The sequence below is a fragment of the Delphinapterus leucas genome, chromosome 1 (assembly GCF_059928025.1).
Source record: "Delphinapterus leucas isolate spDelLeu-1000000601 "Yukka" chromosome 1, BTC_Dleu_Yukka2, whole genome shotgun sequence".
Taxonomy (NCBI): Eukaryota; Metazoa; Chordata; class Mammalia; order Artiodactyla; family Monodontidae; genus Delphinapterus; species Delphinapterus leucas.
Window position 1 is genome coordinate 95,051,874 of NC_143129.1, and position 26,514 is coordinate 95,078,387.

The 26,514-nt window shown below is 40.6% G+C and overlaps 2 protein-coding genes across 2 annotated transcripts in view; one reads left to right on the forward strand and one right to left on the reverse strand.

Annotated features, from left to right (window-relative positions):
- The window catches only part of AKNAD1 (AKNA domain containing 1), a 38,075-nt gene extending 12,039 nt beyond the window's left edge, over nt 1-26,036 (forward strand). The window contains 8 exon segments of the mRNA XM_089918747.1: nt 4,858-5,014; nt 10,604-10,689; nt 13,862-13,959; nt 16,900-17,022; nt 17,118-17,225; nt 19,519-19,600; nt 20,651-20,750; nt 21,489-26,036. Of these exon segments, the coding sequence (XP_089774873.1) occupies nt 4,858-5,014; nt 10,604-10,689; nt 13,862-13,959; nt 16,900-17,022; nt 17,118-17,225; nt 19,519-19,600; nt 20,651-20,750; nt 21,489-21,620 (886 nt within the window). The 3' untranslated portion in view covers nt 21,621-26,036.
- The window catches only part of STXBP3 (syntaxin binding protein 3), a 60,832-nt gene continuing 54,077 nt past the window's right edge, over nt 19,760-26,514 (reverse strand). The window contains exon 19 of the mRNA XM_022584179.3: nt 19,760-26,334. Coding sequence (XP_022439887.1) covers nt 26,240-26,334 — 95 coding nt within the window. The 3' untranslated portion in view covers nt 19,760-26,239. The remainder of the gene's footprint in view (nt 26,335-26,514) is intronic.

Consider the following 26,514-nt stretch of genomic DNA (forward strand, 5'->3'; position numbering starts at 1 on the left):
GTTTTCTCTAATCCATATACAGGAAATAAAGAAAATTGTATGTTTAACTTATACGGGGCTACCTGACACAATCTTGTTCTTACTATTTCGTTGATTTTCAGTTGACTGTCTTAGTTTTTAGGTATGACAATCAGAAACAAATAATAGTTCCCCTCAACTTTGCTTTTCCCCTTAAATATTCATACATTATATCTTTTCTTCCAACCAACTTTTCTATATCACATTTCTTTTTATTGCTTTATTTCATTTGCTAGGTTTTCCCAAAAAACATTGAATAATACTAGTGAAAATAATCATTCTTGTCATGTTCCTAATGGTATTGGGAATTCTTCCAAGTATAATGACTGCTGTAGGTTCAAGTAGATAAGCTTTATCGAGAAAGTTTCCATCTATTCCTAGCTTACTAGAATTAGATATTTTTAAATTTAGGAAAAAGATTAATCAAATGGGATTTAGAAATCTCCTTTATGAATCTAGTGAAATATATTAATAAATATCCTAATGTTTATCTATAGAATCAGTTGGGAAAATTTCCCCTTTCTTTTTATGTTCCAGAAGAGTTACTTAAGGTCTTTGGTAAACTCACCCATAATCCCACTTGGATTTGGTGCTTTTGCGGGGGCAAAACCATAAAACCCCTAGAACATAACATAGTAGAATACCTAGATGACCTTTGTTATGGTGATGGTTTTTGAAATACAACATCAAAGGCACCACCCATGAAAGAAATAATTGATAAGCTAGACTTCAAATTAAAAACTTCTGCTCTGCAAAAGACAATGTAAAGAGAATGAGAAGATGAGACACTTTTCGTAAAGGACTGTTATCCAAAATATGCAAAGAACTCTTACAACTCAACAGTAAGAAAAAAACCCAATTAAAAAATGTACTAAAGATCTTAACAGACACCTCACCAAAAGAAAATATACAGATGGCAAATAAGCATATGAAAAGATGCTCCGCATCATATATCATCAGGGAAATGGCAAATTGAAACAACAATGAGATACCACTACACACTATTAGAATGCCCCAAATCTGGAATGCTAAAAACACCAAATGCTGGTGAGGATGTAGAGCAATAGGAACTCTGCTTTATTGCTGGTGGGAATGCAAAATGCTACAGCCAGTTTGGAAGATAGTTTGGCAGCTTCTTTCAAAACTAAATATACTCTTACCATATGATCCATCAATCATGCTCCTTGGTATTTACACAAAGGAGATGAAAACTTATGTCCAAAAACATGCACATGGATATTTCAAGCAGCTATATTCAGAACCATCAAAACTTGGACGCAACCAATATGTCCTTCAGTAGATGAACTGCACTAATTAACTGTGGTCTATCCAGACAATGGAATATTATTTGTGCTAAAAAGAAATGAGCTATCAAGTCATGAAAAGACATGGATGAAACTTAAATGCATACTACTAAGAAAGAAGCCAATCTGAAAAGGCTACATGTTGCATGATTCCAATTATGTGACATTCTGTAAAAGGCAAAACGGGCAAAAACAAAAAGATCAGTGGTTGCTAGGGGTTAGGGTGGGGGGAGGGTTGAATAGGCAGAGTACAAAGGATTTTTAGGGCAGTGAAAATACTCTGTATGATATCATAAAGGTGGACACATGTCATTATACATTTGTTCAAACCTATAGAATGTACACTACTAAAAGTAAATCCCAATGTAAACTATAGACTTTGGGTGATTATGATGTGTCAATATAAGTTCATTAATTATAACAAATGTACCACTCTGGTGGAGATGTTGATAATGCGGGAGGTTATGTATGTGTGGAGGCAGGGGGTATATGGGAAATCTCTGTATCTTCCTATCAGTTTTGCTGAGAAGCTAAAACTTCTCCAAAAAAAGGTATTAAAAAATTATACCACTCACATTCTCTGATCACTGGAAATTAATAATAAAAAGATAGTAAAAATCTAATCAGAAAATTTTAACACTCATCTAAATAATTCTTGTGTTAAATAGGAAATAAAAATGGAGGTTAGGAATAATCTACAAGTCAATAATAAATGAGAAAATAACATGAAAACCAATGTAATGTAGCTAAAGCAGTACTCTGAAGAAAATTTATAGTTTTAAAATGCATTTATTAGGGGGGAAAGTTCAAAACCAATAAACTAAGTATTCAAACCAGGAAGGCAGAAAAATAACTGCAAAATAAACCCCCCAAAAGGAAGAGATTCATAAAAGGAAGGAGAAATAAATGAAATTTAAAATAATTTGATCAATAAAACATTTTCTTTGAAAATATCTATAAAATAAACCACTGGAAAGTCTGACTGAAAAGCATAAATAACATAAAGAATGAGAAAGGAAAAATATCAGAATAAAAATTTTAGATCAAATGGGATTGGACAACTTCATATCAACACAGTTTAAAATGTAGATGAAATGGACAAATCTCTAGGATAATATAAATGATTAAACTCTACTCAAAAAGAGGTAGGAAATCTGAAAAGACTAATAACCAGACAAAAATAGAAAAGATTGTAAACAGTCAAACCCCCAAAAGGTACCAAATCCAAGTTGGACTGTGGGTGAGTTCAACGAAGACTTTAAATAACTCTTCTGGAACATAAAAAGAAAAGGGAAAATTTCCCAACTCATTCTATACATAAACATGATCCTTCTATTCCTGGTCTATGATCCATTTTGGGCTGATTTTTGTGAAGAGTGTAAGGTCTGTGTCTAGATTCATTTTTTTTTTTGCACATGGATATCCAGTTGTTCCAGCACCATTTGTTGAACAGATTATCTTTGTTCCGTTGTATCACCTTTACTCCTTTGTCAAATATCAGTTGACTAATTTTATGTAGGTCTATTTGTAGGCTGTCTATTCTGCTCTTTGGTCTCTCCATATAAACTTTATTTTTTAAAACATTTATTTTATTCTTTTGGTTGCGTCAGGTCTTAGTTGCGGCATGTGGGACCTTTCATTGTGGCACAGGTTTCTCTCTAGCTGTGGCATGTGGGTTTTCTCTCTCTAGTTGTGGCATGTGGGCTCTCTAGTTGAGGCATGTGGGCTCAGTAGTTGTGGTGGGCTTAGTTGCCCCACATCATGTGGGATCTTAGTTCCCTGACCAGGGATCGAACCCAAGTCCCCTGCATTGGAAGGCAGATTCTTTACCACTGGACCACCAGGGAAGTCCCCATATAAACTTTAGAGTCAGTTTGTCAATAGCCACAAAAGAAGTTGCTGGGATTTTTACTAGGATTGCACTGGATCTATAGATCAAGTTGGGAAGAACAGATATTTTGATAATATTGCATCTTCCTATCCATGAACATGGACTATCTCTCCATTTATTTAGTCCTTTGATTTCACTCATCAGAGTTTTGTAATTTTCTTCATAGAGACCTTGTGCATATTTTTTTAGATTTATACCTACATATTTAAGTTTTTTGGATCTTAATGTAAATGGTACTATGTTTTTAACTTCAAATTCCACTTGTTCATTAAAAGAATATAGGAGGGCTTCCCTGGTGGTGCAGTGGTTGAGAGTCCACCTGCCGATGCAGGGGACACGGGTTTGTGCCCCGGTCTGGGAAGATCCCGCGTGCCATGGAGCGGCTGGGCCCGTGAGCCATGGCCGCTGAAACCGTGCATCCGGAGCCTGTGCTCCGCAACGGGAGAGGCCACAACAGTGAGAGGCCCACGTACCACAAAAAAAAAAAAAAAGAATATAGGAAAGTGATTGACTTTCATATATTAACCTTGTACCCTGCAACCTCACTATAATTGCTTATTAGTTCCAGAAGTTTTTTTGTTGATTCTAATTTTCTACACAGATGATCATGTCATCTGTGGACAAAGACAATTTTATTTCTTCCTTTCCAATGTGTATACCTTCTCTTTCCTTTTCTTGTCTTGTTGCTTTAGCTAGGACTTCAAGTACAATGTTGAATAGGAGTGGTGAGAAGGAATATTTTTGCCTTGCTCTTGATCTCAGTGGGAAAGAACTGGTATAATTTTTAATGTTTTGGAATTTGTTGAGATTTTTCTTTGTGGAGTAATATGAGATAAATTTTTATAAATTTAATGAATTTGAGGATAATTAATTCTTTGGGGGCAAAATATATATTTATATTTATATATGCATGTACATATATACACATATACCTATATGTACATATACCTATGGATCAAGCTTGTTAATTAAGTTATTCAGATTTTTCATATCATTCTTTTTCAGTTGATATAAGTCACTATTTTCCTAGAATCATAGCTCTTAGAACTGTAAGGGACTTCAAAATAATCAGATCCAGATAAGCAAAGTATTGTTATCTCACGTTATAGTTGAGACATTGGAGGCACAGAAAGATTAAGTGATTTGCCAAAGGATACACAGCTAATGAATAACAAAATGAGAATTAGAAATATAGAACATGATAAATATAATTAGCACTACTGTACGTTATATATGAGAGTTGTTGAGAGTAAATCCTAAGAGTTCTCATCACAAGGAAAAAAATTTTTTCTTCTTTAATATTTTATCTATATGAGATGATGGATGTTCACTAAATTGTTGTGATAATCATTTCGTGTTGTATGTAAGTCGCGTCATTATGTTGTATACCTTAAACTTGTCCAGTGCTGTATGTCAATTATATCTCAATAAAACTGGAAGAAAAAATTGAGTATTAGAGCCCAGGCCTTTGCAGTGAAACTATAAACAGGATGCCTGTCAGGGAAGGTGTCCATTATCCTTCCTGTCTGAAGATAGACGGCATTAAAAATGTAGATCAATGTTATTATATTCAAGAACTGTTGTTACTAATTAGAATGTTTACTGCATACTCAATAAGATGCCTGTGTGTTTATATTTACCTAGAAAAGTAGAAGGTGAAATCTTCACGTTGGAAATGCTACTTGAAGATTTTAAAGAGAAAGTTAATAAAGGCAAATATACTTCAGCTGTCTCTCTTCCCGTGAGTTCTCAAATCAACCTGGATGACTTGTCATCCACATCCTCTCCATCCTCAAATGAGGTAATATAGCAGCCTACAGCCTAATTTCATGCCAAGAAAAATGGTTTTTATGTATTTATAGAATCCTAATTAATGGAATCACTGAATTCTATCTTAACATTTCATGAAAATTTAACTTTCCAAAGGCCTATGAATCATATTATTTAAAGTAGAACCAGCTTTTAAGAATTAGAAGCTATTTCAAGTGTTGGTTTTTGAAATATCTTATTGGTTTAGGATGTAACAATGCAGCTTAAACTGATGAACTGCTAAAGAGCTATTTCTTCTGGATGAATAGTAACATTTTTTGTAGATCTTGCATGCCTGGAAGAAATAATTTTTCTTCTTAATAGTTTTGTACTATTTCTGCTACATAAAGAATAACACACTCAGTGAAAGAACCATTTCTCATGAGTCCACTTCTACATTTTCTTTCTCTCAAGTTAAATTCTTTTGGATTGTCTACATATGCAAAGCCAGGAATTCAAATCAATTACCAGTGTCTTTCTATAGTACTTTTTGTAACCTCAACTATCAGAACATTTCAGAATACATGAAAATTCTGACAAATGGAATCATCTGGATAATTGCCTTAAATTGACTGTATTTGAAGACACAGCCCATGGCCGTTATTCAAAACTTGAATAGGTTCTTGTCAGAGTTTAGGACAGGATATTGAAGATTATATAAATGTTAGCCCTTCCAAACAAGTATGTTTGCCTCCTCAAAACCCTTACCTGCCTGGCAAAATCCCATTCATTCAAGGCCCATCTTCAGAGTTAGCCCACTAACTCTGAAGGTTAGTTATATAACCTTGATGCATAGCCACCCACTCCAGGCAGGATTCTTCATCCCAGCCTCTGTGCCCCCATAGCATCATGTCTCATTTGTCCTTGTGCCTTTGTACCCATCTCTGTAGCCCGAACAACTGACTGAATGCCTGGTATAGAGTGAGTACTCAGTATAGTAAACTCTGCACCACTGTGGATTTAACAAATGATCCCCAAGGTTCGCAGCTGGTTCTCTCTCTAGTCCTGAACCGAAATTAGCGTCAACATGGTGTGAGTGAGCCTAGCGAGGCAGCCCAGGCTCCTGCTCAGCACTCCCCTCAGATCTGGGTTTGCTCTTCTTAACTGGCCCCAAGTGTATAGCAACTGTTGTGAGATGATGAGGACTCTATAACTTTGTGATAAATAGCCCTGAAAAGAGAGTCTACCTCTAGTATTAACCATTCATTCAGTAAATATCTCTTGCTAAATGCTAGGCACTTTTCTTGGTATTGGGGATACAATATAAACAAGGTAGACAAACCACCTGCCCTCAAGATGCTTACATTTCCATGAGGGACACATACAACAAACAGATAAAATTAACGTGGAATTACAGAATGTTAAAAGTGCTATGTAGGTGCAAGTAATAATGCATTCTTTAGGACTGTGAAGCCAGACTGCCTGGGTTCAAATATCAATATGAGCTCTGTCATTAATCAGCTTTGTGACCTTAAGAAAGTTACATAAACTCTCTGTGCCTCAGTTTCCTCCTGTATAAAGTGAGGATAATAATATCTGCCTAAGCTTCCAACTTCTTTAGCAAAAAGTCTTTGCAAACTGTAAAGGTCTGAGCCAACGGAACTATTATGTCTACTATAATTTTGTCATTATCATTTTAGACTCAGGGGTTTTTAATTCCATTATTTCTAATTCCTTTATAATGAAATATCTCAAAGCTGGCCCCCAGACCAGCAGCATTGGCTTCACCTGGCAGCTTCTTAGAAATTTTAATGATATTATTAGGACGTTTAAATGAGTTAATATACGTACTTAAAACAGGGCCTGGCTCACAGTAAGCACATTACCTGGGTGTTAGGTACTGTGACAATTAGGTGATGGGATATGACCAAAAGTAACTCACAGTGGGAGGGTAGGGTCAGAGGTGAGATCTGAATTGAGTACTGGGGGATAGGAATGAGGTAGCTAGGTGAGGAGTCCGGGGAAAGGGACTCCAGGCAGGATGTGATGGTGCCTTAGGGGTGGTGTGGAAATGCAGAACCCATTTTGAGTCACCTCCTGTGCAACAGCAGCCCTAATGGCAAGTCCCTCTATGCGGCTCCCCAGTTACCCAAGGAGCACCCTGGCCGTCCTGCGTGGCGCCGGGGCCATGTGGGTGAGAGGGGACAGGGCGCCGCCCCCCCCACCCCCACCGGCACAGACACAGGAGGCCCCCTCTTCCGAGGAACTTGACAGGCTGGTCCCACAGCCCAGCAAAGAGGGCAGCGACGGGCCCCTCCCGAGGGTCCGAGAAGGGAGACGTGGACTTGGACCACCGCTTCCACCTCCGGGAGCCTGGCTTCCTTGGGGGCCCTCTCTCCGTAGAGACGCCCAGGGGAGTGAGGGTGGGAAAAGGGCAAGTGGTCACTTGGTCCCACTGTCCCAGGAGTGCTGAAATTAAATTCCCAGTGACTCTTCACCAGATTAAACAAAACCCAAATAATCCCCCAAAGTGGGGCGCCCAGGTAGCTCAAGAACTGACTCTAAAATTCAAACTGCTTTTTTAAAGAAAAAAAAAAAACTAGACTAACCAGATCAAATGACCATGAGGTTGTCTTCGGCTTCCGGAGTAACGTCCTGCAGCCCCGTCCTGGCTCTGCTCAGTTCATTGAGCCTTCAAAGAGCCTTGGCTCTTTAACCAACCAGTATGGCTGAACGTGACTCTGAAATTGGCATAATTAAGATCACTTGGCTCTTATACTAACCGGCGCCCTGGGTGTTAGTGCTGGTGAGAGCTGCCTGTATTGCTAACCCTCTCCACTCTTTCAGAACTCAGGAGAAACCTGCCTGAGGTACCTGTTCTAGATCAGGGCTTCTGCAACTGCAGTCTGCCGTGGACTCACCTGCAGATCTTACTGAAACGCTGGCTTTGATTCGGTAGGTCTGGGGTGAGCCTGCAATTCTGCATTTCTAACAAGCTCCCAGGTGATGTCAATGCTGCTGGTCTGGGGACCACACTTTGAGATGATTTCATTATAAAGGAATTGGAAATACTGGGATTAAAAGCCCTGGGTCTAAAATAATAATGACAAAATTATAATAAGCAATAAACAGTAATAATTCTGTTGGTTTGGAGTTTTGCTGTTTGCATAGACTTTTTGCAGAAGAAAAATTGGAAGCTTAGAAAGGTGAAGAGATTTGCCCAGTGCAAATGACAGGAGACACTGGATCCCAGGTCTCCCAGTTCAGGCGGAGGGCACCCCCCCCTACATTCTGCTAATGTAAATCTGCCTTAACTGTGAAGTGCGGAGACACTCCCTGAAGGCCCAGAAGTAATAAAAGAAAACACAGGGGGAAAATGAAGCAAAAAAAACCTCATTATTATTTAAATTATAAAAGTGATACAGGCTTATTGCAAAAAAATCAGAAAATAGAGAAAAGTATACAGAGGAACATTTCACTGACAGAAAAACCATTGCTAATATTTTAGGGTATATCTGGTCTTTTTTTCTCTGATACACATACACATTTTTACAAAAATGGGATCATACATGTATTGGGGGCTTTTTTAAGAATTTTTGATGTGGACCATTTTTAAAGCCTTTACTGAATTTGTTACAATATTGCTTCTGTTTTACGTTTTGGTTTTTTGGCCGAGAGGCATGTGGGATCTTAGCTCCCCGACCAGGGATTGAACCTGCGCCCCCTGCATTAGAAGGTGAAGTGTTAACCACCGGACCGCCAGGGAAGTCCCCATACATGTATTGTTTTAGGATATGCTTTTTACATTTAACATTATATCGTGGGCCTCTCAAAAGTTATTGAATAAACCTACAGCTTCATTTTTAAGGACTGCATTGTATTTCATTGTATGGGTGTACCCTGATTCATTAAACCAATCCCTTATTGATGGACATTTAGTTTTTTCCACTTCTTTGATATTAGAAACACTGCTTCAGTAAAATCATTTTATATGCAAACCTTTGGCCATAGTTGATTAGTTCCTTTGAATAAAAACCTAGGATTGCAGTTAATGGTTCAAAAGATACACAGTGAAAATTTGGATAAACTGGCCTTTAGCAAAGTGGTGCCCACAACAGTGCCTGGGAGTGAAGGTGCCTTCCAACCTGAGCCAAACCAGGGTATCTGTTTTCTTTTTCTCTCCAACCTTTGCTAAAGTGATAAATGAAAACTGATACCTCATTGTGTTAATTTGTATTGCTTTGACTATTTGTGAAATTTACCCATTTTCATATGTTTCTTGGCCATTTCCACCACCTCTTTGACAATGTCAACATTTCAACTAATGTTTGCAAAACTGAAACCACAGTAAATCTTTTTAAGAAAGGCAGACAACTTGGAAAATAGTAAGAGCAAACACTGTTCAGGATTAAGATTTTTATCATACAAAGTTGCTCTGACAAGGGCACGAAGGAGCAGTAGCTCTGTGGTTAAGGACACAAGTGTATGGGGAAAGGCTCAAATGCCAGCTCTGCCACTCACTCTGTGTGACCTTGACGAGCTGCTTAAATTCTCTGAGCCTCAGATTATTCATCACTAAAATGGGGACGACACGCCAGGATGGTGGTAAGGGATAAAGGAGGTGATATGAGAGGTACTTGGCACAAGGAGCAATCAACAAATGGTTGTTTTTATGAATAAGAAAACACTGAAACCCTCCAAAAAATTAATGGATAAAAGATTAGAACTAAAAGTCACAAGTAGGATATACAACCAATAAATAAACATATGTGGAAATGTTTATCTCCTTTAATAACAGAGGAAATGTTAACACAGGGAGCCACCCCTACTTTTTAAATTAACAAGAACATCTTCAAGGGATAACTCCTGATGCAGAGGAAGGTGTAGACAAACGAGCCACCAACGTTGATGGCGGCTCTGTAATTCGTACAGCTTTGGTGGAAAGCAATTAGGCCACACGTATCATCACACAAGCGCTTTCACAACCTTCGACCCAGACATTTCCTAAGGAAGTAATTCAAAATATAGAAAAAGCTGTCTGTACAATGATGCTTATTTCTCACTATTGTCTATAATGGTGAGAAAAGTACGTTTATTTTCTGTTTACATAAAGGGTAAAACCATAGTAAGGGTGGTGTCAGCCTTTTCAGTTCCATGGTGTGATTTTTTTTTGTGTGTTAAACAGGGACATATAAACAATCATTTAGGCCTCTAGATAGTCCCTAAACCTTGTTTTAATTCATAGTTGAATACATTGCTTTGGAAAGGCTTTTAGATTCTGCTAACCAGTGGTCAGATTGAAGGATTTAAAAATCATCTTAAATTGGTTCATCCTCTGGTGGAGCTTGGTGTAATTTGAAACTAAAGGAGAGAGAAAACAGGGTGGGGAGAGTATTCTCTCATCTGTACTAGATTTTTAAATGTCTGGAGAAGGAAGGAAGTCAAGGCAGGGTGGAAGCTTTCTTTCTCTAAGCCCCAGGCCGTTACAGCACAGGCCCCACTGAGCCAGAAATTAGAGCGGAGGAGTCCTGAGATGGTGAGTTTGGCGGGGTCCGCGCGGCTTGCTGGGCTGTGCCTGAGCAGCCGAGGGGCGAGTCACTTCCTCGGTCACATCCACATCTGTGTGTGCTCTGTGGTGCAGGAGGAGCCTAACAATGCTTCGGGGAGGCAGGACAGCGCAGAGACGACCGGTGCAAGCTGTGCCTTCTGCCACCGGGTCCTTGAATGGTGAGGGCTTCCAGCTGCTAAATTCCCAGGGTGGGTGGGAGCCGGTCTTAGGATAGTAACTCCAGTGAGGATGGGCATCAACTAACTGAACAGGTGCAAGCAGCCACGGGCCGAGTTATAGAATCGCAGATCTCAGGGCTGCACACGCAGCCCGGTCTCCCTCCCAACTGACAAATCCCTGTAGCAGCGGCTCTCAACTGCGGAGAGCATCAGCCTTACCAGGGGACTTGAAAATAATGCACATGCCTCAGCCCCACCTACTGTATCAGCCTCCCCGGGGTGAAGCCCTGGTGGGAATCTTTTTTTAATATTTATTTATTTGTTTGTTTGTTTATTTTGGCTGCGTTGGGTCTTCGTTGCTGCGCACGGGCTTTCTCTAGTTGCGGTGAGCAGGGGCTACTCTTCATTGTGGTGCATAGGCTTCTCACTGCGGCGGCTTCTCTTGTTGCGGAGCACGGGCTCCAGGCGCGCGGGCTTCAGTAGTTGTGGCACACGGGCTTAGTTGCTCTGCAGCGTGTGGGATCTTCCCGGACCAGGGCACGAACCTGTGTCTCCTGCATTGGCAGGCGGATTCTTAACCACTGAGCCACCAGGGAAGCCCGGGAATCTTTCTTTTAAATCTGCCCCAGATGATTCTGATAGGCCTCTTGGTTAAGAATCACGACCACAGCGTATGGAGGGTGGTTTGGCCTTTAGGCTCCCTTTGAACCTTGCCCACGTGGGAGATTATTATACACCATTGTGTACCAGCTCGCAGCCTCACTACTCTCTCCTCACAATGAATGAAAACTTACCCTGTTGGGTCCCACCTCTGCCCCCCAATCCCACCAGAAATAAGCCTAATCCCGTGTCCCAGGGTTTACCTCTCCACATCCCTCAGCAAGAAATCTTCCAGAGGTGACAAGCTGTAAATCGGGTAAAAAGCTGTAGATGTGAAATCCTAAGGAGAAATTCTTAATGGTTTTGAAACACTCTTTGGTCAGCTGTTAGCCCACATGGATTCAGAATCATTTATTTGAAGCTTCTATCAGTCAGCAAGAGGTGCCTCCTCCAAGCTTGAGAGGCACTGTGGACTGGAGCCAAAGCTTGGCTAATTGACCTTAGGAAGGTGGAGAGGCAAGGAGGGAGGGGCTGTTTAGCCACCACTATTACCTGAACATAATGGATTCTAATAGAGGCAGATGACAAGGTCTGAAAGACTGAAGTTTCCTGTTGGAAAGCATGCCAGCACGGAATGGCACTTGTCATAAGGGTCCTATTGAGTTTCCGCCCTCTAAAAAAAGAAACAGCATGGTTTTGTGGTTAAATATCTGTGTGTCATCTGGTGTGGACCATTATTTTAAACCAACGTGTCCATCATCAGCTTTGACTCTCCTTTCAATACAAAGGTCACAAATGATGCCAAATCCCTGAGTCATCCCAGACCCACTATTTTTTTTTATTGAATTAAAACCTATGTTTTGACTTTTATTTTTAGGTTTTAGTAAGTATAATAAAAATAGTTTGACATTAAAAAAACGTTTTGATTAAGCTTTCAAGGTACTAAAGATTTCTCTTCCAAATTCGTAGTCTAGACCTCACAGAACTACTAAAGTAGCAAGACAGGGACTGGTGTTCTAGACTACATTTTCTCTTTTATAATGAACAAGATGGAAGGCAAAACACAACCAAGTGTAAAATCAGATCTAACAGTAAATCAACTGCTGGGGTGTGATGTGGCGATATGCATGATTTATAAATTGAAATCTTGGTAAACTATATCATCCCTGAGGAATTAATTGAACAGAGGGCTATATATACTCTTTACTCTTTTAGAAGATTAGCTCTCTCTCAGATGGGATGTGTGCTTTATTTAGCCTACTGATGCACGTACTGTTTGAAGGATATTTATATATATGCAGATAAATAACATATATACTACGTGTAAAATGCTTATCCCTTTATGTCTGATGCAGAATTTTGGATTTAAGAGTACACTTCAGCTACTTGGTCTTGTTGAAAAACTGTCTTCTCAAGTAGAACCACCCTTAACTGTTTTTGGCAAGAAGATTTTAGTGCACAAAGAAGTTTAAAAGAGGCAGAAAAAGAAAGTCATGTGTTGGACTAAACTCACTTGAGTGCCATCCAAGTTTTCCACTTTGGAGAGCAGATGTTCAAATGCCCCAGAGGAGGAGGGTGGAGACAGAAAATGAGGTGTGAGAAAATATGTGACTCATGAGGAGAGCATATTTTTCCAAGAAGAGGGAAAGGGCCTGGCTTCTCAGCCCCCAGCCTCACAAACTCCAAGAACGGCACCTCTCTCCACCGGCAGCAGGCCCAGGCACAGTGGGACATGCACACATTTGCAAGCAAGGCCTGAGGCTCAAACTCCATCCCCGGGAATCAGTCTCATTCCTGACTCACTGGCTACATCCAGGACATCTTGGGCTACATCCAGGACGTCTTGGGCACGGTGCCCTCCAGGCTAAGAATGAGCAGCGTTCCCTAGGGGCTATTATAGTATTCCAGGGGCTGAGCTAGAGCTTTCTTAAGAATTGCTATCAACTAAAATTCCTTTGGAGGAGTTAGAATTTCTGTGAAGGAGGGAGACAGAAGCTACAGACAAGTTGGAGGAAGTGTCCCGGTAAATGACAATCGAAGGGCATCTTTCTGATGCCCCCTGGTGGCCTTGCACAGCTAAAATTAACCCCACATGCTCTCATAGCCTTTAGCCCCGTAGACACTAGACAAAATCCACCTTGCTGGAATTTTCGGATCGCTCAGCTTGTGCTTATGGATCCAAAGCCACGTGATCTGGTATTGACATGTAGTACAGCTTCTTCCCCTGATAAGAACTGATTTTGAGACAATGAATTAAACTCCAAATTTTATAATTCCATACTTCAAATTTCTATATTGTTTATGTGTATCATGACTAGATGTTATCCTCAGGGAAACAAAACAGATTTACTTTTAATGTTTGGTATGCACGTTCTTTTCAGGCCAAATTGTGCTGGGTGCACTTTCTCATGGGGAAGCTCTCAAACAGGCAGGCAGAGGGATAGCTGTGTTGAGGATGACATGCATCCTCCATCATTCCAGGCTCTGACATAAGAAATTTCACATTTCAGTTTTACCAGACCTCTCACTATCGCTATTAGCAGTATACTAAAAGTTTATGCACCTTTTTTAGGAAGCAAAAAATGGAGAAAAAAGGCCACAGAGGAATCAACCGTGGAAGGTTTCCTGTTGCCATTCAAGACAAGGCACGGCACCCAGACTCAGTTCTCGGTAAGTTGAGGGGTCTGGGGCCAGTCGTCATGATCCCTCTCCTTGGGGTCCGCTCACTGCCAGCAGACCATGTGCCACGTCAAATAGCTTTACTTAGACTAGGGTGTTGCACGTTGGTTATTATTATTGCAAAATGTAAAGAATAATGAATTGATTCAAATGAGATGTGGTCAAGCAGGGTGAAAGTGCCCACACCTGTCTCTGCCTGGAGTCACAGGGCTCCGTGACTCAGTCACGAGGCGGCCTCAGTTCTGCGTGGCAGCCCCCCAGCATGACCCATAATCTGCACCTTGGGAGCTCCCCCGCCACAGGACAGTTGCTGCTGACTTGTCCATACACATTTCATAGGAGCAAAGAAAGTTAGTGGGGAGCAGACCCAGAGAGCACCAGTGCATGGAATCCAATGAGTTTTAGTCATAGGGGCCCTTCTCCAAAGATAATTTAAGCAGAAAAACATCCCCTGGCAGGACTGCCCTGGGTGAGGAAGAGGTGGAGTTGAGGCCTGCTGGCTTAGGTAGCTCCTGAGAAGAAAATCAGCGGCCGAGCCTAATCTACCCAGTTTATACAGCAGGAAGCTGGGGGCCAGAGAGCTAACCAGGCTTGCTTTTTCCTTCAACTCAGTATTCTTCCTGTTATGTCACATTTGGTTCTATTTCTTCTCTGTAGATGACACATTTTCTAATAATAATAGTAGGTTTAATCGATCGAACACTTACTGTATACCAGACACCAGAACAGAGTAGAGATTTTCAAAGTGTGGTCAGAGGGCCCCCGGGGGGCCGGGAGGTCCTCTCTTTTCTGTGCAAGAACAATATTTCAACAGACTGAATGGAGATACAGCTATAAAGTCCAGCTGCCTTCTGTTAAGCTAGATGTTTTAGAAATTTGCCAAAACGTAAAACACTGCCATTTTACTCACTGATTTTTTTTCAAAAATAGCTATTTTTCATAAAAAATGTTATTTTGTGAAAATGAAGTGATTATTACTGTTTTTAAATGACAAAGTATTTTTTAAATGCTTCAGTTTAAAATTCTAAAAAAAAAAAAAGCTTTGAGACTGCCCATTTAGTCTTAGGAAAATCTGAATGATTCTACACAGCAAAAATGACTTGAAATTTATAAACACCTCTCTACCAAGCCACATTCAGTTGACTGAATGTTGTATGCCAGCTCTTCTCCAATGCAAGGGGAGGGTGGATTTTTACTACAGGTATAACAAATTTCATATATGATAAAAACTATAATAAGCAAAAGCTCTTTAGGGTTCTCAATTTTAAGAGTGTAAGTAAGAGTGTTCTGAAATTAAAGAACTGAGAACGGTTGACATATAGTGTACATCAGTTGACTATCATAATACCCCTGTAAGGTAGGAATTATTATCTTTATTTTATAGATAAGTAAATGGAGGCTTGGAGAAATTAAGTGACTTGCCAGGGTCAAAGAGCCTGGTGTGTTATTTATTGCTGTGTAATGATGTATCCCAAACCTTAATGGCTCAAAACGACAAACATTTGCTATCTCATAGTTTCTGCAGGTCAGGAATTTGGGAGCCATTTAGCTGGGTGGTTCAGGTTCAAGGTCTCTCATGAAGCTGCAGTCAAGATGTTGGACAATACTGCCATCATCTGAAGGCTTGACTAGGGCTAGAGAATCTGCTTCCAAGATTGTTCACACACATGGCCACTGGCAGGAGGTCTCAGTTCCTCACCATGTGGACCAAAAGGCTGCTTGAGTGTCATTAAGACAGGGCAGCCAGCTTCCCCCAGGCAAGTGATCCAAGAGGAAGACTGAGATGGAAGTTTCAATGTCTCTTATGACCTAATTTTGGAAGTTATACACCATTGTTACCACTTTATTCTATTTGTTAGAAGCAAGTCACTAAATTGTGAGTTGTCACAATCAAGGAGAGAGGAATTAGGCTCTATCCTTTGAAAAGCATGTTAAAGAATTTGTGGACATACTGTCAACCAACATAGCCAATAAGTGGCAGAGCCAGGCTGCAAATCAGGCCTATCTGAACCCATGTCCTTTCTCCTGTACAACACAACCTTCCCAGGGTGTAGCTCCGTCTTCCTCTATTTGTAATTTCCTTGACTTCTGGATTAGAAGGCATTCAATGACCATTGACTGAGATTTGGGAAAGAAAACATCCTTCCTAGAGCTCATTCCATTTGTGATTTACACTTTGGAAGCTAATGTTACAAATGAGTGTAATCATGAGTGCAGCAAGGCAGGTAGCATTGGCAGAAGCTTTGTCCCCAAGCCTCGTCTCTCCTGGAGCTAAGTCGTTGCTTGGACACCCAAGTGTCATGTGCTCACCTGCCGGGCCCACGCTCCCACACTCTGGCCTAACCTGGAGAACTCCACTGCCCACAGCCTACCGAATAAGACTCAGACCTGCACCGGACACACATGCTCTCTACTGCTAGCCTCTCTGTGGTACTGATGAGGGCAAAGCTATGATTCAAGTTCCCATATGGACTTACGAACGTGATGTGAGGAAAACCATCTTTCCAATTGCCTGGATGACAAAACACAAGCTCTTGGCCACCGCAGGGTCTAAGAAGAGAATGTGGATGTATCAGGGCTAATCTGGAAAAATAACTACAAATGCAAGATCGTCTGATAATTCAATGGACGAAATTCTCACAGATCCATCCATTCAGAGGACCTTTACTAAACACCTACATGTGCTAGGCAAATCTTAAGACTTTCCTATCAGAGCTGTTATCTATCAAAACATCTCTCAGTTGTCATAAGGGGAGTCCAAATGTCACCCCTAGGATGGCAACCCCCCTTGGTAAATTTCCCCTTGGGGAAATTGAACACTCTGGGGCCTAATGCATACCTTGCACGATCAGAGCTCTACTCTCCAGAGCATATTTTAGGACTATAATAAAAAAACCTCACACTTCCTTTGTGTAACTTGGGCTTTTTCAGGTTCTGATACAGGACTCAGCTGCTATTCTGCTTCTGGGACTGGACTGCAGAGTAATAAATGTGAGAACTGCAGCACTAAGATTCATAACTCCCAGAGAGTCTGCGGTAAAGCATTATCTAAAGGTGAGAGTGACTGGGCTGCCTCAGAAAACAAGGCATAAATGGGGGCAGCTGTTGCTCCCAGGCAATGAGTTGTATTTTTAATCTTTTCTTTTTAGAATTTCATTACATATTCAACACCCCGGGACAGAATTTCTTTAATCACAGCAAAAGAAGTGCCTTTGCCCAGCTCCGCTATTTAAATGAAAATAAAAATTCTTCACCTTGTAAGTACATCTCCTGCAAGATCCCATCTTTGTACACAACCTAATCTCCCTGCATGGGAGACCCACATCATACCAGCCACTGCTTCCATATGGGGAGCCCCTGTCCTGTTTAGTCTGCCGCCAGGTCTCTAGCACTCATCTGACACTTGCACATCCAGTCCGACACCTGGATGGCAAGAGGCTGGGCTGGGACTGGGAGATACGCAATCCTAGCAATAAAGGACTTTGAAAGTTACTAAGTGCTATACCAGTGTAAGTTGGTAACAAGTCATAAATATTTGCTGAACAAGTAACTGACTGAATAACTGCCACTATTGTTATTATTCAGAAGGGGCAAAAGCTTTAGATCTATTCCCACTAAAATTCAGCACATAAATAGACTATTTTACACTCCTTAAACATCATATTGCTAATTTCAATGCAAAATTTTGCTGCCTTTGGAACTAAGTAAAATCCCACAAACATTTATTTATAAAGATGAATAAAACATGGCTCCTTGGGCTTCCCTGGTGGTGCAGTGGTTGAGAGTCCGCCTGCCGATGCAGGGGACACGGGTTCGTGCCCCGGTCCGGGAAGATCCCACATGCAGCGGAGTGGCTGGGCCCGTGAGCCATGGCCGCTGAGCCTGCGTGTCCGGAGCCTCTGCTCCGCAGCGGGAGAGGCCACAACGGTGAGAGGCCCATGTACCGCAAAAACAAACAAACAAAAAAACATGGCTCCTTCCTCCCAAGGAGTTTACAACCTATTGAGAGAAAGGAACTCCTACCCAAATAAGGAAAGTTCATGGAAAAATGTGATAAGAGCTAAGAGCACAGAGTGTACTAAGGGAACACAAAGGAGGGAAGGGAACACCCTTGTCTTGCTTCTGAACGACAGCTGTGTCTGGTTCTCTGACATCCTTTCCTCATGGGTGAGTTCATACCCTCAGAGTGCTTTCTCTCCATCACTGGGGACAGGGCACCAGAGAGAATGTTTCTGATCTTTTACAACTGCCAATGTCTAAGACTAAAGAATGGTGTTTATCTGGCTGACCTCAGCTATGTCTCCCCTACTCACCCCCAGCTGCCAGATCCTCCAGTTGGATGTGTTCTGTTGAGACGTCAGTCCCTAAGATTCTGCAGAAGCAACAGGCAGATTTCTTTACTATCGCCTTGGTTTTGGGGTCTACAGCCCACGAGACCTCTTATTCCAACATACAAATGAAGAAAGCAACTGAGTCACTTGAAATGTGATCTTGAACTCCATTAGTAAACATATAGTGGCCAAGAGGGTAGAAGTCCCAGGGAAGCATCTTTTGCTCGGTGTTAGACAGGAACCTCCAGAACGGACAGAAAATGGAGCAGGCTATTGCAGGAGGTCGTGAGTCCCACCCGTAGACTGAGAGACAATGTACTTTGTCAGGATGTTGTAATCTGTAGACTATGAGAACTGGACCAGATGACCCTATGACCCTTTCCAACTCTGAATTTCTATGTTTCAAATAAAATCCACAACTATATTTGGAGGTGACCAAGGGGTTAAGACTGAGCTCATTAGTGCCTCTGTTCGTCATGACTTAAGTCTGGGTACAGCATGACTAAATTTGGACTTTCTGACTTCTGCCCTGCCTTCCGTGTCTCTCCCTGTTCCTTTGTCAAATAGGACCCTCCTGAGGGGGAGTGAAGCCAAGCTACTAGAGACCAGTGGATATGACAGGAGAATGAAGGAGAAAGAGGGGAAGATAGAGAAGAGAGGAGGAGAGGCAAGAGAAGGGGGAGAAGAGAGCCTCAGCGACAGAGAAGGCAGATTTGTTGGCTACTGACTTTCTTCTCTTCCTTCCCCTGGTGTTCTTCTTGTCTTCCATGGTGACATTTATCTTCTTCTCTGTTTAGTCTCTATTTTCTGGAATTGTCTTAGTAACATAATTTAGTTTCTGACTCCTAGAATCCTTGCTCCTAAAGTGGAGAGGACTTCAGAAATCCATTCAGTTCAAACTCTTGGAAAATATTATCCCTCCATTTGCCAGACGAAGAAGTTGAGCCCGTAGACATGCCCAGGTCACACAGCTAGCACCAAGGGAACCTAGAGTCCTGGTCTCTTGTCTGCTAATAAAACTCCTTATAAATGTTGAATTTCTTTTCTTGAATTCAGAATACTCGATGGCTATTTTCCATGTTCCCTAGTTTTATTTACTTAGTAAAATTTTATGAAAGATTTCATTCATACAGAAAAGTTCAGGGAATGATACCCATATATCCACCATTTGGAGATCATTTTTGATGCTCTGAATCTGATCACAGCTAACATTTTTCAGCTCATTCAAAACCAAAATGGATCTGTTTCCAGAATGCAAATTCAAAATCCTCTCATGATGAATGTGAACTCATACCAGGAGAGTAAGTATGATTAACAAAATGGCTACCCATTGTTTGCATGCATGCAATGCACTTAGTGCATTAGATCACCTGCCCAAGATCACCTAGATCATAAGTAGTAGAGCCAGGATTCAAACCTAAGTCTGGCTAATATTTCAATCATTCAGTTATTCATTCAACAAATACTTGAGTGTCAATAGCAGGACACTGCGCAGGTGCTGAGGACACAGTGACAAAGTCAACTTCTGTCCCTGCCCTTACTTTTTTGGTAGAGGAAAAGGGGGCATACAGAGTGCTATTACCTAATTTGGGGGTTTAGGGAAGCTGACTTCCAAAGGATAATTATGAGTGAAGTAGCAAGGGGATGGGGGAGTAAGAGAGAAGAACATGCCAGTCTAAGAGAGCCTTCTGGTGTGGAAAAGCCCTTGGCAAGTTCAGGAACAATGTAGCTGGAGCCTAAAAGAGGGAGAGGCAGTGGGGGAAAGATAGGGCAGTGAGATGAGCAGGGCCAGGCTGTGCAGGGGCTTGTCAGCTGCATGAAGGATTTCAGACTCTTAGGTATAATGGGACGCCAATGAGATTTTTTAACCAGAGTGTTTTTTAAAGTTTTCCAGTGTTTTAAAAATCACTCTAACTACTAAGGGAGAGGGAATGGATTAGAGGAGTCAAGGATTGGAGCACAGAGACCAAGTAAGAGGCTAGTACAGTAATCCAGGTGGAATGATGGCAGCTTAGCCAAGGGTGGTAGAAAAGGAAAGAGAAGTCTAGTATTCAAGAGCTATTTAGGAGGCAGAATCGACAGTGTAGCTGAGTGACCAGAGTTCAGGCTGTGTGGAGTCACACTCACTCAGTCTGAACCCCACTACTCACTACCATAGTGCAGTGCAGTGTGTATGAATGTAGCCACTGGGGAGTTCTTGGGTTTGTGTCTTGGTTGTGTGTCCTTGGGCAGAGGGAGAACAAACTCCTCGCCCCCCCCCCACGCCCACCCACACACACAGCCACTACTGAACCACAGAGTTGAGGATGGCACTTTATACAAGTATCAATGTGCTTTTGCCTTTTTTACAGTTCAGACCTTGCTACACCCTCACCCCATTCCCACTCCTGCAGGATTTCTGAAAGCACATTCTCAAGCAACTTTACCGGTATCGAAGAAACGGGATCTGAGGTGAGGACTTAGAAAAAAACACTCTAGAATCTTTGCAGCTTGTAAGTTTGGTCTTGATGACCACAAAACTGATGGCTTTTAAATTATTATGAGAGCATCAGAAAATGCTCTGCTAAAACAACTTGTGCTCAGCACTAACATAAAGACAGCCTGAGCAGCCACATGGTTTGTATTATTCCTAAATTGGTTCCAAGGGATATTTCCTGGAGAAAATGTTTTTTGGGTGGTGCCTCAGCTACAGGATTCCCCGGCGCAGACCTGAAGGCATGCCGCTCACAAGTTTGTTCCAGGGACACTGGGGTTAGAGCTATCAGTAGATTCCTATTTTCAATCAGGTTACTTTCAAATGCTGCCACAGCATGTGCTGCATCCCTGGGTGCCCTCTCAGTGGTTATGGCCCCTAAATCTCCTTCAATGCCCCTCCCCCCAAGAGCTTTTCTTCTTTGTCACGGATCTCTTTTTCCACAGCAGGGAAACAGCCCAGCAGGTTGCTGACTTCACCCTCTGATTCATGCTCGTCAGTCACGTGTTGGTCTTTTTTCTGTCCCTTTCTCTACAAAATATATTCCATCTCAGACTGGTTTCCTAGGAAACCAAGCCTCAAAAACAGAAATAGACTGGGTGGAAAACAGAATACTCCAAAAATTCCACTTTGCAATGTTCAATAATGAGGGAACCCAATTAACAGAAGCAGTAGTAAATTTATGTAACTAAAATGTGTGGACTTTTCCTCTGTAGATTTTAAACTCGTCTTTGGATCATGCCCTAAGGACAGCAACCATTTTGAAACAAACTACTGATCAAATGATTAGAACTATTGCAGAAGATCTTGCCAAAGTAGAGAGATGGAGGAACAGACTGAAATACTAGTTTGACTCAAGGCAACCAAGGATTAAAAAAAAATGCAGAGAAAACTTGGTCTTCACCCCAAAAGTATTTTACTTATTACACAAACTTATGAAGATGACTTTCTAGAGAAAACACCAAAACTGCAAGAAATGGGGGACACAATGTGCTAAAATGAAACAAAAAATGGACCTCTGATTCTTAAAAATCAAAATCAACACATATTTGCTTAAAAATAAATGTGTTATTCCTAACTCATAATAAAAGAAATCAAAATAATGAAATATACTTTTACCTATTAGTGTGGCAAAAACTAAAGTTTGAAAGGAAGTAAAAATGTGCTTCAGAGATAGTAAATCGTTTCAGTTAGGAGCAACAACGAAAAAAGTCTTTTTCAGGGTCTTGATACCAGAATCTGTAACTGCTCATTCTACCGAGGGTGGAGTGGGGTAGGGAATCAGCTTATAGTAGGAATTTATGTGTGATGACCTCTTATGTCTTCAAATCCAGTAAGAAATTTAGGAAACAAAGGGTCTCTCCAACTCTAAGCCTAAACTGTATGTGAAATTTGAGGCCTAAAATGTAGGCCTCAGAGGATCTCCTATCAGTGTGATAGGGCAGAGTGATCACTGAGGTGTGCAGTGATTGAATGAATGGACCAATGTTTGCTGTCATCATCACACTCTTAGCTCCATTTGTCACAGGGCATTGGATTACTATGAATCTCTGTTCCACACATGTACTAACCCTGGACAGACAGTTACCAAGGCATACAAAGATCTCAGACAAAATGCAGACACTCTCACTGGCAATGTGCTGTTCTCATGCTCAGTCTCAAAGAGAGCTGTTTGTTAGACTGGTGGTTGCCAAGGGGCAGGGGGTTGGGGGAGGGATGCAGTGGGAGGTTGAGGTTAGCAGACGTAAGCTTTTACATATAGAATGGATAAACAACAAGTTCCTACCGTATAGCGAAGAGAACTATATTCACTATCCTATGATAAACCATAATGGAAAAGAATACATTAAAAGAAAAGCATATATATGTATAACTGAATCACTTTGCTGTACAGCAGTAATTAACACAACATTGTAAATCAACTATGCTTCAATTAAAAAAAAACAAAGAGAGCTGTTTATTAATGTCACCTTTCCTCTCCACATATACATGTCATCCAGGTTAAATTGTATTACCTCTCTGTGCCTTTTGTTTTTCTCAGCTTTAAAATGGAGATGATAATAGTGCCTATCTTCACAGGATTAAATGAGAAGACTGAATGAGGTAATATAAACACTTAAAAACAGTGCCTCACATATAAAGCACCAAGTAAGCATTTGCACATTATTATTTTATTATCATTACTTAGTAAAATATCAAGTTCTAAAATTAATATATCAAAAACAGAAACTTTCCTATATATAAAAAAATCCAGGGCTTCCCTGGTGGCGCAGTGGTTAGGAATCCGCCTGCCAATGCAGGGAACACGGGTTTGATCCCTGGTGCGGGAAGATCCCATATGCTACAGAGCAACTATGCCCGTGCGCCACAACTATTGAGCCTGCACTCTAGAGCCCGCGAGCCACAACTACTGAAGCCCGCGCGCCTAGAGCCCGTGCTCCGCAACAAGAGAAGCCACCGCAATGACAAGCCCGCACACTGCAACGAAGAGTAGCCCCCGCTCGCCGCAACTAAAAGGAAAGCCTGCGCGCAGCAATGAAGACCAAACGCAGCCAAAAAAATAAATAAATTAATTAAAAAATATCTGTTTGAAAAGCATAATAGAAGATCCAATTCACATGGAACCATGAAAAATATTATGGCGATATGCAGGATCTATATAAAGAAAATAATGATTCTTAAGGTCATATTTTCCCTAAATTAACCTATAAATTTACTGTACACCTAATGAAAATATCAAAATAACTTTTGGCATTAACGAGACTAAAGTTCATTTTTAAAAAATGTAATACCCAGGGAATTCTGAAAAATAACGGTAATTTTGGTATGGGTGGAATAGAGATTACGTCCACATATTAAAATACCATGAATCAAAATAGGGAATAAACTGGGAGCCTGGGACTGACATATACACACAACTCTATATTAAATACATAATAAGGACCTACTGTATAGCACAGGGAACTCTACTCAATAGTCTGTAATGCCTTATATGGGAAAAGAATGGTATATGTATAACTGCTTCACTTTGCTGCACACCTGAAACTAATACAACATTGTACATCAACTATATTCCAATAAAAATTTTAAAAAAAATAGAGAAAAAGAGATACAAACTATAAGTCAATAAAACAGAATCCAGAAATAGACCAAAATACAAACTTAGTTTATGAGAAAGGTAGTATTTCAGTTCAGTTGGGGAAAGAGAGATTACCCAATAAAATTTGGTATAGTATCTGACTATTTAGAAAGAAATAAGGATGGATCTCTGTTAAATACTGTATCAGTCAGGGTTCACGGGAGAACAGAAACTCCTCTAGATATTTCAAGAAGTGTTTTAACATATAGAGAATTAAGTCCTTAAAAATCATGGGAAAAGCTGTAAGGGCAGAAACTAGGGGCCATATTTTTAGATTCAAGGTCATATCACCATCTGATCCAGAGAACAGGAAGTTAATGCCACCAGCATTGCCTCATACCCATGAAGCAGGTGAGAGACACTAAAATGTGGAGTCTGGTTGCTACAAACAACTCCTGTCGGCAGCAACTTGCTTGTCCATTGGCACAGCTGCAGCAGATGGCCTCTGCCTCCCTTCTAACTTCAAAACTTGACCAAATGCAAGTCGTTGGCAGAATCTAACCTGTTCAGAACCCCACTTACCTTTGAGTCTGCAAAACTTCCTTTTTAGCTTTCATCCCCTGTGGTATGGAATGGGGAGGCATGGGACATAATGCCAAGTGCTAAGAGACAATATCTAGCACACATTCTCATACTAAAACCAATTCCAGATGGATAAAAGAGTTACCTGTAAAAAATAAAATGAACCTATCAAAATGCTCTAGAAGATCGATGGGTGAATTTACAATCTCAGGTGCAAAGATATTTCTAAGTACAACATAAATTTGCAAGCCACACAGGAAAAGTGATGGATTGATCTACATAAAAATTTTATTTTTTTAGTATTTATTTATTTAATTAATTTATTTATTTGGCTCCATCAGGTCTTAGTTGTGGCACGCGGGATCTTCAGTTGCTGTGTGCGGGGTCTTTTTAGTTGTGGTGTGGGGGAATCTTTTAGTTGCGGCATGCCAACACTTAGTTGCAGCATGGCAGCATGTAGGATCTAGTTCCCTGACCAGGGATCGAACCCAGGCGCCCTGCATTGAGAGCGTGGAGTCTTAGCCCCTGGACCACCAGCGATGTCCCTACATAAAAATTTTAAATGGTGATATCTATCAGTATTTTAAATGCACAAATACTTTAGACAGCTATGTCCTTGCTAGAAATTTATATTATAGAAATATTTATGTAAGTTTGCACAGGTATGTACCCAAACAATGCCACATTATTTGTAAGGGCAAAACTCTGAAGATGACTGATATATAAATTACAGCCCACTCTATGATAGAACACTATGAGGCCAGGTAAAAGGAGAGATTTGAAATGAAGATGTTCCCTTTGTGTAACACATGTGCACACATATCCTTGCATTAGCCAACCATATACAAAGATTACATTATTATTTTCTTAGGTCAAAGGGAGTTATCTTGGTGGGAAGATTATGATGCATTCTTTTTCTTCTTTGTAATTCTCTGACTTAGAACTTTAAAATTTCCCAATTTCCCCTTCCTCCCTGCCAAAAAAGAGAGATAATTTTTGTAAGTATATATTTATTTTCTCTTAGAATGTTCATGATTATTTTTGTTTGCTAATTTAAACATACATTATTCAGAATTATACAAAATTGTGTTCTTCAGAAGTATCTAGCAACAGTATATGCTGTGAAATCATTCTATTCCTATTAATGACTAAATTACTTTACATATAAAAGAAGTTATGAATTTCAGTTGAAAGAAAAACTGCACTTATAGGAAATCATTCTATCATACATACAAGTTCACAGTTTTTACTTTTACAACCTTTTCATTTAAAATCATTCTTTCCCAAAAAACTATACTTCAGCATTAGACAGATAAGTATCTAATAAGTAATTAGTATGTACATAGGTGGCTGTGAAAAATTACCCATAACTGTAATATATTCTGTTCCAAAGCTGAAAATATTTCCTTTTAGAAAGCATTTTAACATTTCTTCTCATCATCTATAAAGCAGCAACAATATTTAAATTAAAAATGGCAAATCCAGGGCTTCCCTGGTGGCGCAGCGGTTGAGAGTCTGCCTGCCGATGCAGGGGACACGGGTTCGTGCCGCGGAGCGGCTGGGCCCGTGAGCCATGGCCGCTGAGCCTGCGCATCGGGAGAGGCCACCACAGTGAGAGGCCTGCGTATCACAAAAAGGCAAATCCAATGATATGCAATCATAAACAGTCCCTTAAGAAATATATTTGAAAAGTCATTATTCCTTAAAATATTTACATTTTTTAAATTACATGACAGCCACAGTGTCTTGATCTACTTTAGTTGATCAAATTAATAAGAATCTCCAAATCCCTCCCCCGCTAAAATGTTATTCATCTTTAATAAAGGAGACTTTATCCTTGGGTTTATTCAGCATCTTTATATCATCCAACAGCTTTTTGGGTGTTAAAATATGCGTGGAACCTGGTAGAGGAAAAGAGAAATTTTCAGAGGCCAGCAGTTAAATCAATTTTCCTTGGCTAATTATATTGTCCTGTCCTTCAAATATGCAAAGGGCAGTAGCTTGGGGCAACTTAAAATTTCTATAGGATGCCTTCCTGAAATCTGCCTAAACTACAGTATTTCAATCCTTCCTCTTCATTG